Here is a 13,362-nt window from a genome sequence, read left to right on the forward strand (position 1 = left end):
ATGTGACCCCCTGGAACATTCTGGAATTCCAGGGGGTCCCTATATAAAGGGCTAGTTTGTGGGGTCCGGGGCCAGTCGTTTGAAGAGGATCAACAGCGGAACTTGGGCTTTAATACGCGGCAGGAGAGCTGTAATACATCCGCTGTTTGATTCTCTTCGGCGACATGAAGACCCTCGTCCGCCAGCTGCTGGAGCGTGTGGAAGCGGAAGGAGGAAGAGGAGAAGATTGGATCCGGCAATGTTTGGAATTACCTGCGGGTCAAGACAACGAGGTTTCTGCCAGGCACACCGCCGATCGTGTTGAACACCTGCCGGAAGATGCGCCATTGGATGAAGAGAAGGAGTCGGGTGCTGAGCTTCCGTTTCCAGGTCGGGAACTTGGTGCTGATCCGGCGGGCGGAGCCATGGAGGAGCGGCCAAACAAGAGGCGGCGCATTCGGCGCCGAAGATTCAGCCGTCGCCAGCCAGGGGCGTGTCACAGCGCAAGGCGGAGCCAGCCCCTCGGATTCCACAGCGGCCTGCTGACGAGGTGCCGGGAGGTGGAGCTTGCAAGGGGCGGAGCCATCCGGGACGGCCTCCTACTAAGACGGCTTCCCCTAGGCAATGAGCGACGCTGAGCGCGGCTCGGTCGCCTGGGCAACGCTTCGCAGGCTCTGCTGCCTCCAGCGGTATGGCAGTGTCGCCTGCAGAGAATACAGGGGCAGCTGGTTTAAATATTCCAGTGCTCCATACATCACAGCAGCATATGTTACCTGACATTCCGGATAATGCAACAGGAGGTGAGACTCTTCCTTTACAATTGATTAGCCAATTATCCGCTTATTTATCTAAATTTCTATCTGAATTGCATTCTAAAACTCCTTCTGTTTCTCATAATATTCCTGTATCATCTGTTCCTTCATCTTTTCCTACTGACAGTACTGTATTTACAGAACCAGCTGCTGTTGTTTGGTCAGCAGATAATATTTCGCAGTCGGCTAATATATGTACACCTGATGATACCATTTACACAGGTAAATCAGCTACACATTCTTCTGCTACTGGTATTTTACCTGGTGTCCAATTGAAAGAATCCATGCCCTGTGTCTTATCGCCCTTAGGTTTTCATTTACCTACTACGGTTAAAGATAAGATATGGAACGGTGAATTTATTGATATTTTATCACTGTTACCATTGGGTAAAGAGCATTTTTTCTGAAATTTGATAAGGGTGGTAATATTGAGGAGGATCGTCACAAGAATGTTCCCAAATCCTTTTCAAATTGATTACAAGGTTTTTGCATTTTCACGTAGTCCGGGCCTTTTTCAACATATTGATATTATACAAGCCTTTCATCCTAAATTGTCAGTGTACCCCGGTTTACAATGGGGTTCCAAAGATGTAGGTTTGTGGCTTAACCTTTTCCTTCCACAGAAACCGAATTTTCCAAGATCGTCTACAGGTAATGTTGCACTTGCACCCGTGGTACCGTACATGAAAGGTATATGTTTTTCTTATAATGATAGCCAATGCAGATGGCCTACTACATGTAAATACAAGCATGAGTGCGCCACCTGTGGAGGATCTCATCCAGTCTCTAAATGTTTTCGCAAATTATCCTCGGCAAACCAGCAGCAACCTCGCAGGGAATTTTTTCTTAAAAGCAATAACGCCAGTGATTTTAACAAACATGCTCCTGTGACTTCAGCGTTATCCAAATCGGCAGACAGCGGATCTTCTCATTAAAGGTTTTCAGGAAGGTTTTTTAATTCCTTGATTTTTAGGTTCGGGTTGTACTATGGTTAATAATTTAAAGTCTGTTTCAGATTTAGTAGTTGGTAAAAAATTGGAGATGGAGCTTTCGATGGGTAAAAAAGAATCTAATACTTATCGTTTGATTCATCATTTGTCTTTTCCTGAGGGGTCATCTTTGAATGATCAAATCACTGAGGATTTATCATCAGTATCTTATGCTTCTTTTGAACAAGCAGTTCAAAAGATTAAATTGTTTAGGTGGCTCTGTTTTATTGGCTAAGGCGGATATAAAATCTGCCTTCAGACTTCTTCCGATTCACCCTAGTTGTTTTAATTCATTGGGTTTTCAATTTCAAGGAAAGTTTTATTTTGATCGCTGTCTGCCTATGGGATGTTCACTTCCTTGTTTTTAATTTGAAGATCTTTCTACGTTTTTGGAGTGGGTAGTATCGTATAGATCTGGGTCCCAATTTTTATTACATTATCTTAAAGACTTTTTATTTATGGGACCTTCCGATTCTTCCCAATGTTTTTTGCTGTTATCTATTTTTGTTGATACTTGCAGGGATTTTGGCATTCCGCTGGCTTGTGAAAAGACAGTCTTGCCCACTACTTGCATTGATTTCTTGGGTATCACAATTGATACTGTCGAAAGAGAGTTTCGGCTGCCTTTTGAAAAAGTTGAAAAGTTGACAATTCTTCTTGAGTCCTGTATTCGGAAGAAGAAGGTTCTATTGAAGGAATTGCAATCCCTATTAGGTTTGTTAGCCTTTGCGACGCGTATATTACCAATGGGTAGAATTTTGTCTCGACTAATGTATCTGGCCATTTCGGGGCACAAGAACCCTTGTTCCCATATTAGGTTGACTTCTGACTTGAAAGAAGATATGCTCATTTGGCAGAAGTTTTTAATTAATTTTAATGGAAGAGCTTTTTGGCAGGATGATTTCATCCTGGATAAGGAATTTTGCTTGTTTACCGACGCTGCAGGCTCTATTGGCTTTGCAGCAATCTGGGGTAATCACTGGTGCGCCGATTCTTGGCCGCTGAGTTGGTTTCACAGGGGATTTTGCAAAAATTTAGTGCTCCTTGAATTATTCCCTTTGATTGTTGCTCTGGAAATTTGGGGTGAGCATTTTGCAAACAAAAGAATCCTTTTTGTACAGACAACAGGGGTGTTTTGTTTGCGGTTAACTGTTTATCTTCCAAGTCTCCACCTGTAATTGCTTTTCTGCGTAACATGGTCTATAAATGTCTCTGTCTGAATATATGGGTTAAGGCTAAATATATACCAGGTAAGGCTAATGAGACGGCTGATGCCCTTTCTCATGTACAGATGGAGCGTTTTTTTCTCCCTGTTGCCAACAGCAGATTGTTTTGGAACGCCTTGCCCAACTCTTTTATGGGAAATCATCTAGTTTCAGATAACATTGTAAAATAGCTGGCTGCAGCATCATGGTCTAGTTACCGGTCTTCTTGGTTGCTTTGGTTGCAATTTTGAAATACTAAACAAGTTCCTGTATTTGATTATTCTGAACATATGGTTTTATTGTTTTTAGAATCTTTAATGATGAGAGATTATTCGTGGTCTCATATTTATAAAATTTTAGCGGGCATTTCATTTTTCAAAAATTGAACAATTTACCTTCTTGTTTTTCTTGTTTTTCTTATTTTTCGGAGCAGCAAGCACTTAAGGGTTACAAAAAAATCGCATGTTAGAATAGATGATAGGAGCCCTATCACACCTGAAATTCTCACGTCTTTTTGCTCTGTTACTAGCTCATTGTGTTTTTCCTCTTTTGAAGCTATTCTTTTCAATGCCGTTTTCACGTTTGCCTTTTTTGCGGCATTACGGATTTCTGAAATTGTGTCTGTGAGCAAAAGAAGCCATTCTGGTTTGCAAGTGCAACATGTTGTTCTGACAAATACTATTTTAAAGATTTTTATTCGATCTAGCAAAACGGATCAAACCGGGAAAGGTACTTGATTACATTTGTTGGCCTGTCCGGGTTCACCTATTTGCCCTGTGATGAGGATGTTGTCCTATTTGGCTATTCGTCCTCATAGGGAAGGGGTTCTCTTTATCCATGAAGATTTTTCCCCTCTCACGAAGTTCCAATTTAATAGTAACTTGTCCAGATGTTGCGAATCATTGCATTTGTCTAACATGCATATCTCCTCACACTCTTTCAGAATCGGTGCTGCCACTGAAGCGGCTAAATTAGGCTTTGGTTCTGGTCGCATTAAGAGTTTAGGAAGGTGGAAGTCAAACTCTTTTAAACTATATGTCCGTCCTAATTTTCTTGTTTGAATTATTCTAGGTGTGCCTGGAGTGGTCTGGATTATTGGACACTTTTTCATTTATTGGGCGCATCAACGTGCAGCTGCTCGTTCTTATACTTCCAACCTGGGTCTGGATCCTCTAAAGTTTCAAGTTTTTTGGTTCGGCAGACGGGGTATGCTGTGGGAGGAGTTATTATTTGAATTTAGTGCACTTCTTCTATCATGGCCTGCCCCTAGCATTTTAATTTTACATTTGGGTGGGAATGATGTGGGTCAAATGCGTACTTTAGATCTTATATTTAGTATTCGGAATTCAATCTATCTGATTAAAATGTCTTCCCCGCGATTGGTTATCATCTTTTCTGAAATTATCCCTAGGTTACGTTGGCTGGATTCTGCTGTTTTGAGGCCTTTTGAAAAGGATCGGAAGAGGGTTAACAGGGCGGTCGAAAAAATTATGACCCCTGTTCTGGGTTTTTCTTACCGTCATGTCGTTTTAGAAGGTGGGATTGCGGGACTTTATAGGTTTGATGGGGTGCACTTATCTGACATTGGCCTGGACATAATGAATCTTGCTTTTCAGTCTTGTATTGAAAAGGGCGCGTGCTGGGGGTTTGTGACAGATGGGGTTGAGGCAACCCCAACCTGTCTTTTGGGGGACAGTTTTGTGAATTAATATTGAAGACAGATTGTTTTTCAGCTTGAGTCTTAGTGGCTGAGCTGTATTTGCTTAAGTTTTGGTGTATTGAGTTATTTAAATGATGAAATAAATATGTGTGGTAATTTAATATTTTATGAATATGGTTATAAACCAATAATATATGCCACGGCCAAGTTTTATCCCCCCCAAAAAAAAATATATATAATAATAATAATAATATAATAAATAAAATACATTTTACTAAGAAATTGTTGGAGTTTTCATTTATGTCCAGGCATTCCTGCCTACAATCCCATATGGGGAAAAGGGGGTAAGCCTGTCTTAAGGCCCCCCTTTTGCTTATGGAATTGTGGTAAGCAGTTTCCAGGCTCCCCGCTGTGGAAAATAGCGGGAAAGCCTGTGATAGGTTTTCCAAGATCAGCTGACCTGGAATTTTCTAGAATTCTGGAGCCTTTTGTATTGGGATAGGTCAGCTGGGGTCATGTGACCCATGGAACAAATTAGGGTTTCAGGATAGGTCATTTAGGGTCATGTGACCCCCTGGAACATTCTGGAATTCCAGGGGGTCCCTATATAAAGGGCTAGTCCGTGGGGTCCGGGGCCAGTCGTTTGAAGAGGATCAACAGCGGAACTTCCATCCCTCCCCTGCCCTTGTCGTGGCTATATTATGTGGTAGGGTCCCTTTTGCTTTTAAGTAAGAGGGGACAGTTTTGTGAATTAATATTGAAGACAGATTGTTTTCCAGCTTGAGTCTTAGTGGCTGAGCTGTATTTGCTTAAGTTTTGGCGTATTGAGTTATTTAAATGATGAAATAAATATGTGTGGTAATTTAATATTTTATGAATATGGTTAAAAACCAATAATATATGCCGCGGCCAAGTTTTATAAAAAAAAAATATAATAATAAATAAAATAAATTTTACTAAGAAATTGTTGGAGTTTTCATTTATGTCCAGGCATTCCTGCCTACAATCCCATAATAATAATAATAACAATATACACTATATAAGTAGCTCTCTAAACCTCCACATGAATTATAAAATTGGGATGAATCATAAAAACCAAGCTTTATAATATAAAATATACTTCAATATGTATAAAGCAAAACATACTTTATACTCCATTATATAGGGATGATAAAAAAAGTGATGGATATCATTAAAAATATTTTTTGATTATTTCATATTATATGGCTATAATCAATGATATGTGTTTGCATGTATTGTTTTTGTTTTAACCTCTTCCAGTCCAGGCAAATTCTGACATTTCTCTTATACATGTAAAATTTTGTTTTTGCTAGAAAATTACTCAGAACCCTCAAACATTATATTTATTTTAAGCAGAGACCTTGGAGAATAAAATGGTTGTTGCAATTTTTTATGTTGCATGATATTTGTGCAGCGCTTTATCAAACTCAGATTTTCAGGAAAAAATACAATTTAATGAGTTTTAGTGAACACAGACACAATATAATACCCATTTTGGTAAGATATTACGGTAAATATGATGTTATGCTGAATACAGTGTATAGATAAAAAAATGACACATTTTGAAATTGTGTACGCCCGTGGAATGGCAACAAACTATGGTACCTAAAAATCTCCATAGGCTTTGGAAGCCTTTACAGGTTATCAATTTTGAGTTACACAGGAGGTCTGGCGCTAGATTTCTTTCTCTCGCTCTGATATTCTTGGCGATACCTCACATGTTTTGATACTGTACCTTTAAATTTTAAATTGAATTTTATTGCTATAACAAGGTATGAACAAAATCCCTTGTGATAGCAACTGCCGTGGCAGGTCCTCTTTATGGAGAGATTTGGGGTCTTTCAGACCCCAGATCTCTCCTCTGGCCTCCAAAGCATCTGATCAAACTGAGATCAGTTTGTTCAGACGCTTGTACAAGCCAAAAATGCCTTGTAAACAACAGACTGAAACCGGAAGTGATGAAATCCTCGTTGCTTCTGGTTTCTGACATCAGAGAAAAGAGGTGGGTACTTCCATTTCTTTCTCTCTTCTCAGTGAATGTAACCCAACTGGAACCCCCTTCCACCCCCTGTAAAAGTGATCAAGCGGCTCTATAGCTGCTCGGATTACTTTTACCTTGAATCACATCGCTGCCACTAAAAAATGAAAACTTGGTCTCTGCAGCTGAAGTGATGACTGAGATATTACCTTTCCTGTCCAAGGACCTATATGTACTGACAGCGGACAGGAAGCGGTTAAAAAGAAAAATATATTTTCAAGTTTGTATGATTAAAGTTTAACTAAAGGCAAAACTTTTTTTTTTAGTTTTGGATAGAGTGAATAGGATTAGAACCCCTATCAGTTTCTATTGCTGTCCCCGTTAAGGAGATTCACCCTCTCTATTTGTCCTGTAAAGAAAATCCCAAATTTTGGGTTGTCCCCAGAAAAGTAATAGAGGGGAAATCTTCCAATGGGGATGCTAGTTCTGGTGACCTGGGGGTCCCCAAGGAATTCCCCTAATTTGCTGGGATTTCCTTTCACTTCCTGGTCGACTAATGGACAGGAATTAAAAGGAAATCTCTGCAATGGGAAACAGATACCATAAAACAATCTGACAGAGGTTTTTAACCCTCCCTTGCTTTATCCAAAATGAAAAAAAGTTTTGGCTATAGTCCTACTTTAACTTAAAGTACCTTCTATTGCTTAAAGCCTCCTCTAAATTTCTTATTTCTTTGATGTTGCTAATTTTGCTTGCGATCTGACTTCCTGTTAGAGGGAAGCTACGTTCAATTTTATTGTTTGACTGGGTGGTTTATTAAGGTTGAGTGCGCTGTCTTCAGCTTATGATTATTGTAACTGTAGCACCGCCTAGCATTGCTAGAGTGATAGAGTAGGATGTCTTTTGTTAGTGTAGGTGCATTTTCAGGCTGTGTTAATTTGGTTTGGTTGAGTGACTCAGGTAGGCTAGATGACTCATCAGCAGCTTCTCTGGTGACTTCTCCTGCGATCTGGAAACTTGGAGAAGATTCTAAAAGTAGTTGGGAGGAGTCTAGGAGGAGCTACCTGGAGTGTTTTGGGGCCCTGACTAATCCCCAATGGAAGGGTTGGCAAGGGGCAGGCCCCTTCAAATACTCAGAGTCAGTCCAGGTGGGGCAGTGTGGAGTTCAGTTGGAAGATGGAGATGGAGTGTTAGGCTGTCGGAGCCTTTGAGAGAACTCAGGCCTGGGCTCGGGTGTTGCAGGGACCCCTATTCACGACACACAGGGATCCTGACCAGGAGGCACGGGAGCAAGGAGAGGATAGCAGGAGGACACTGCCACCTGGGCTGGTGAGTGTTGCATCCAGAGGACTGAAAGGCATGCCTGAAGGGACTGGGGGCAAGCAATCTGGGATGGATACAGAGTCATTCTGGGAGGACTGTAAAGAAGTAGCCAGGAGGGCTAGTGAAAGGGCAGCTGCAGCCGGGCGGGCTGGCAGTGCCTGAGGAGGTGGTATTGGGAGCAGTAGCCACAGGAGAAGGACAGCTTGCATCAAAGAGTTCTCTTTTTGCTACACCAAAGGGGCCCGCAGGTCCAGCCTGCAAAGTGCATTCACAAGGATCTAACTGAGATTTTGCTGGATCCAACCATCAGTGCTAGCTGGTCCTAGGTGTTGTAAAGCTGCAGGGACTGCTTCTTGTCTCAGGAATGATTGAGAAATTCATGTGCCTGGCTGTGCAGGGTGGGAGATAACCAACAGTCACCAACGGCTCCTGCTGGGGTAGTGCTACATATACCTAATGCTATTCTCTTTGTACTGTTTGGCATGATTCTGAAAAATAAAAATATTGCTTGAATATCCAAGGAGGAAGATTCATCTCCTCGAAATGTTATTACAAAGCTCTGTCCATCAGCGGTATGTGTAAGGACTTGGCTCACAGTTCTGAAGAGAAAGTTCAAGGTCCTCAAATTGTTACTAAGTATTAGTGGAGTATCCTTCCATTACCCACTACCCATACCCCTAGACTGGTTAATGAGTCTGAAGAGTGATCGTAATTGTGTAGTTGAGGAAACTACTGGGAAAAGGGATCCTGGCATCTACTTAGTAGTCCCTACAGGTATAGCACTACACTGTACACTTCTGATGATTGATGTTCAGTGGATTGGCCATTTGCAATTATGGCCTGAGCCATCTGATGGTTCGTTCATCAAGGGTTGATGTTTGCATAGCTGATGGTTTCATGAGTTGAAAAAAAACAACCCTTCAGTCTTTTGGTGATGATTGAACTTGCCCTCATTTCACTGGAAAACATGCCACTCTTTAACCACTACACATCCGCGCTATGGCCGAATGACGGCCACAGCGCGGACCTGAATTCCCGGGAGGCCGTCATATGACGGCCTCCCCTGTGCACGCTCCCTGCAGGGCGCGCCCTGAGCGCGCTGTGATCACCAAGTCACTGAGACTCAGCTGATCACCGATCCGAGTAAGGGGCCGGTCCCGGCCCCTTACCATGTGATCAGCTGTCAGCCAATGACAGCTGATCACATGATGTAAACAAAAGATCGGTAATCGTTTTTTTTTTTTTTACTCACGCTGACAGCGTGAGTAGAAAAAAAAGCCGATCACCGGCTCGCATGCCAACAAGTGCCACCTATCAATGCCCACAAGTGCCACCTATCAATGCCCACCTGTAGTGCCAATCAGTGCCACCTGGCAATGCTGCCCATCACTGCCACCCATCAGTGCCCATCACTGCCGCCTATCAGTGCCCATCACTGCCGCCTCATCAGCGTACATCAATGAAGGAGAAAAATTACCCGTTTTAAATTTTTTATAACAAAATATAAAAAAATTAAAATTTTTTTTTTTTTTTAAAAATTCAGTTTTTTTAATTTTTTTAACAAAAAGTAAAAACTGCAGAGGTGATCAAATACCACCAAAAGAAAGCTCTATTTGTGGTGAAAAAATGATAAAAATTTCATTTGAGTACAGTGTTGTATGACCGCGCAATTGTCATTCAAAGTGCGTCAGCGCTGAAAGCTGAAAATTGGTCTGGATAGAAAGGGGGTTTAAAGCGGTAGTAAACCCTCCCAAATTACTTAAAATTTACTAATATTATAAAGGACATCATAATTACCAAACGATTGATCACTATGTGTATTTATAAAATCTTTATCTTACTTTAGTTATATGTTATTTTGTCCCCGTTTATCTTCTCTCTTCGCTGGCGCCATCTGCACTGTGGTCTTCCGCATTTGCTATGATAAATACTTCCGCCCACAGTACCTAATCGTAGTGGTAATCCTGCGCACTAACATAGCCATGCAGCTCTCTATTCTTCTTCTTTGAAAGTCTCGCCGTCTGTCTCCTTCACCCTGTGACGTCGGGATGTCGGGGCTGACGTCTACAACAGGAAATGACGCAGCCCCGACATACACAAGAATGTTTCCGGCAGGGTCTCGAGTTGCCGGATTTTATCGATGATACGGCGCATGCGCGTATCACGTCATTAGTCGGGAATATAGCAATAAAACGGGAAGGAAACAGGTAGGCAAAAAATTAATAATAGCAATAGATTGGGGATCTTAGGAGACATGATTACATTGAAAGTTGCAAATTTGAGTATACAACCGCTTTAAGTGCCCTGTAAGCAATTGGTTAAACCAGTTCTTGAAAATCTGTTCTCCAATAAAACAAAGGCATGAATGGAAGTTATATGCCCCTCTTTATCTAGCATTTGCATACACTATATTACCAAAAGTATTGGGATGCCTGCCTTTACAGGCACATGAACTTTAATGCCATCCCAGTCTTAGTCCGTAGGGTTCAAAATTGAATTGGGCCACCCTTTGCTGACATAACAGCTTCAACTCTTCTGGGAAGGCTGTCTACAAGGTTTAGGAGTGTGTATATGGGAATGAAAAATGTGTGAAATTACTGCGCTAACCCTAATAGATAAAGCAGCTAACACAAAATTGACAATATTCAAACAGTGGTGGTAAACCGTGTAGCGATACAAAGGTGACAATGAAACATATAAAGTACAATATGTCATACAAAACATGTCAATTCATGTAAATATTGGATACAAACATAAAGTGCTGAATGCAAAGTGCAAAATAGGAAAAACAAGACCAGTGATAAAAGTGAGTCACTGAAAAAAGTGAGTTCAAGTGGCGCTGGTAGCCAAAAAAATAATAACAGTCCACACTTGGAAGGGATTCAGGAGTGAAATGGAACAGCCACGATCATAGACATAGCATAGGGGTGCAGGCAGTGAATGCAAGACACTCTCATCTAGAGGAGTATGGAGATAAAAAGAAAAATGCCTCCATATGGTGTAGGTCAAAATGGATGGGTTTATTTTAAAAGTACAAACTTCAAAGCATAGATGTGCACAAATTGTGATCACCAAGTAAAAACAGTGTGGGGATTGGGAACTGAACGAGCAGGGCCGACGCATTTTGTCCCAATGGACTTCAATTGAGGCATTTTCTTTCTTATCTCCATACTCCTCTTGATGAGAGTGTCTTGCATTCACTGCCTGCACCCTGATTAATCTAATCCGAGTTCCAGTTCCATCTTCCTCCGTAAGATTTCCAGGGTCTTACACCGGAGTTCCATGCCTTGGCTTTCTGAGCGTGATTGACCCACTGCCACTGGCATGTGAGCCCACTACATCCGTTAAGAGCATTTACCCCTCACCCCAGGTGGAGGACACACCATCCCTGGTGTTCTGTCTATGATCGTGGCTGTTTCATTTCACATCCAAGGGTGGACTGTTATTACTATTTTTTGGCTTCCAGCCCCAATTGAACTCACTTTTTTCAGTGACTCACTTTTATCACTGGTCTTGTTTTTCCTATTTTGCACTTTGCATTCAGCAGTTTATATTTATATCCAATATTTACATGACTGACATGTTTTGTATGACATATTGTCTATGGGCATGTTTGACCATTCTCCTGGAAGCACATTTGTGAGGTCAAGCACTGATGTGGACAAGAAGGCCTGGCTTGCAGTCTCCGCTCTAATTCGTCCCATAGGTGTTCTGTAAGGCGTCAACATACCAAGACATTTTTAACAATTTCATGCTTCCAACTTTGTGGGAACAGTTTGGGGATGGCCCCCTTTCTGTTCCAACATGACTGTGCAGCAGTGCACAAACAAGGTCCATAAAGACATGAATGAGCAAGTTTGGGGTAGAAGAACTTGACTGTCCTGCACAGAGTCCTGACCTCAACCCGGTAGAACACCTTTGGGATGAATTAGAGTGGAGACTGCAAGCCAGGCCTTCTCGTACACATCAGTGCCTGACCTCACAAACGCGCTTCTGGAAGAATGGTCAAACATTCTTATAGATACACTCCTAAACATTGTGAACAGCCTTCCCAGAAGAGTTGAAGCTGTTATAGTAGCAAAGGGTGGGCCAACTCAATATTGAACCCTATGGACTAAGATTGGGATGCCATTAAAGTTCATGTGCGTGTAAAAGCAGGTATTCCAATACTTTTGCTAATATAGTGTATGTGAGGGTGGAGGTCACATCTGTTATAGGGGCAGGGTTTAAATTTCTATAATTGCTGAATGCATTATATTGATATATTTCGATGTTTTAACAAATACTACTTTTTTTTATAATTCATAGATACAAATGTCAGTTAAATATTTTACATATAAAGGAGTGAACTTCTCTCCTGGATCTTACAGCCAAGAAAGTCTCAATTTTGCAGAAAATGAATTCCAAGTGCAAGATGATGATGTCTACATTGTTACATATCCTAAATCAGGTATTGTATAATATGCCATCAAAGACCACATATGCAGTATAATCTACATATATAGGAAATATTTCATCTGACCATCGGTAAATCATCCACATATTCCTAATATGTAGATGTGAGATGCTCCGGTGGCCGTAGCGCCGATTGTTTATCAAGTTGCCATAACAACGGGCGTCTATGGAGGAAGGTCCCGCCCCATTGTTATGGCAACATAGATAGATCCACCTTAAATCACGTCATTTGCTGTTGGGAAATAACGCCGTTTTTTCACACAGTCCTGCCCACTGACTCCTAGGAAATGATGACTTACATTTCCCAGGAGCACAGGAGCTCATTTATATGGCGATCAGTGCTAAAAATAGCCACTGATTACTGTATAAATGTCACTGGCAGGGAAGGGGTTGACACTAGGGGGCAATCAAGGGGTTAAATGTGTTCCCTAGATGTGTTCTAACTGTGGGGGGAATGTGGCTGACTAGAGGAGGAGAGAGATCTTTGTTCCTACTTAGTAGGAACACACAATCTGTCTCCTCTCCCCTGACAGAACAGGGATTTGTGTGTTTACTCTGTCACGAGCGATCGCGGGTGCACGGCGGTCATGGCGCCCACTGGGCACACGTGTCGGCTCAGGGGACACGCGTGCCTGCTACAGCGTCTTAAAGAGCCGACGTGCAGTTACGACGGCTCGCACAGCAGTGCCATCCTGCCGCAGTATAACTGCGGCAGCTGGTTGGGAAGGGGTTAAGGAGCCCCCAGTCCTCAACAGACACAAATTGTAGACCACTCATGAAGAAAAGGATATAGATCATGTGGATTTCCTCTGTACATAGCCTTTTGTTCATGTCAGGGTCTAAGATATCATTAGCATTTAAAATGTTTCCTATTCATTCCTGCCACCAGCTGCTCAGCAGGGACCAATCGAGTTTAAAAGCATCTATTGGCAGGCTGATT

The 13,362-nt window shown here is 41.9% G+C and overlaps 1 protein-coding gene across 1 annotated transcript in view; it reads left to right on the top strand.

The window, feature by feature from the left end:
* Positions 1 to 13,362, top strand: part of LOC141110918 (sulfotransferase 2B1-like) — a 122,608-nt gene that overhangs the window by 8,434 nt on the left and 100,812 nt on the right. Inside the window, exon 2 of the mRNA XM_073602710.1 lies at positions 12,276 to 12,417. Within this exon, the coding sequence (XP_073458811.1) occupies positions 12,282 to 12,417 (136 nt within the window). The 5' untranslated portion in view covers positions 12,276 to 12,281. The remainder of the gene's footprint in view (positions 1 to 12,275; positions 12,418 to 13,362) is intronic.

The sequence above is a fragment of the Aquarana catesbeiana genome, linkage group LG10 (genome assembly GCF_042186555.1).
Source record: "Aquarana catesbeiana isolate 2022-GZ linkage group LG10, ASM4218655v1, whole genome shotgun sequence".
Classification (NCBI taxonomy): domain Eukaryota; kingdom Metazoa; phylum Chordata; class Amphibia; order Anura; family Ranidae; genus Aquarana; species Aquarana catesbeiana.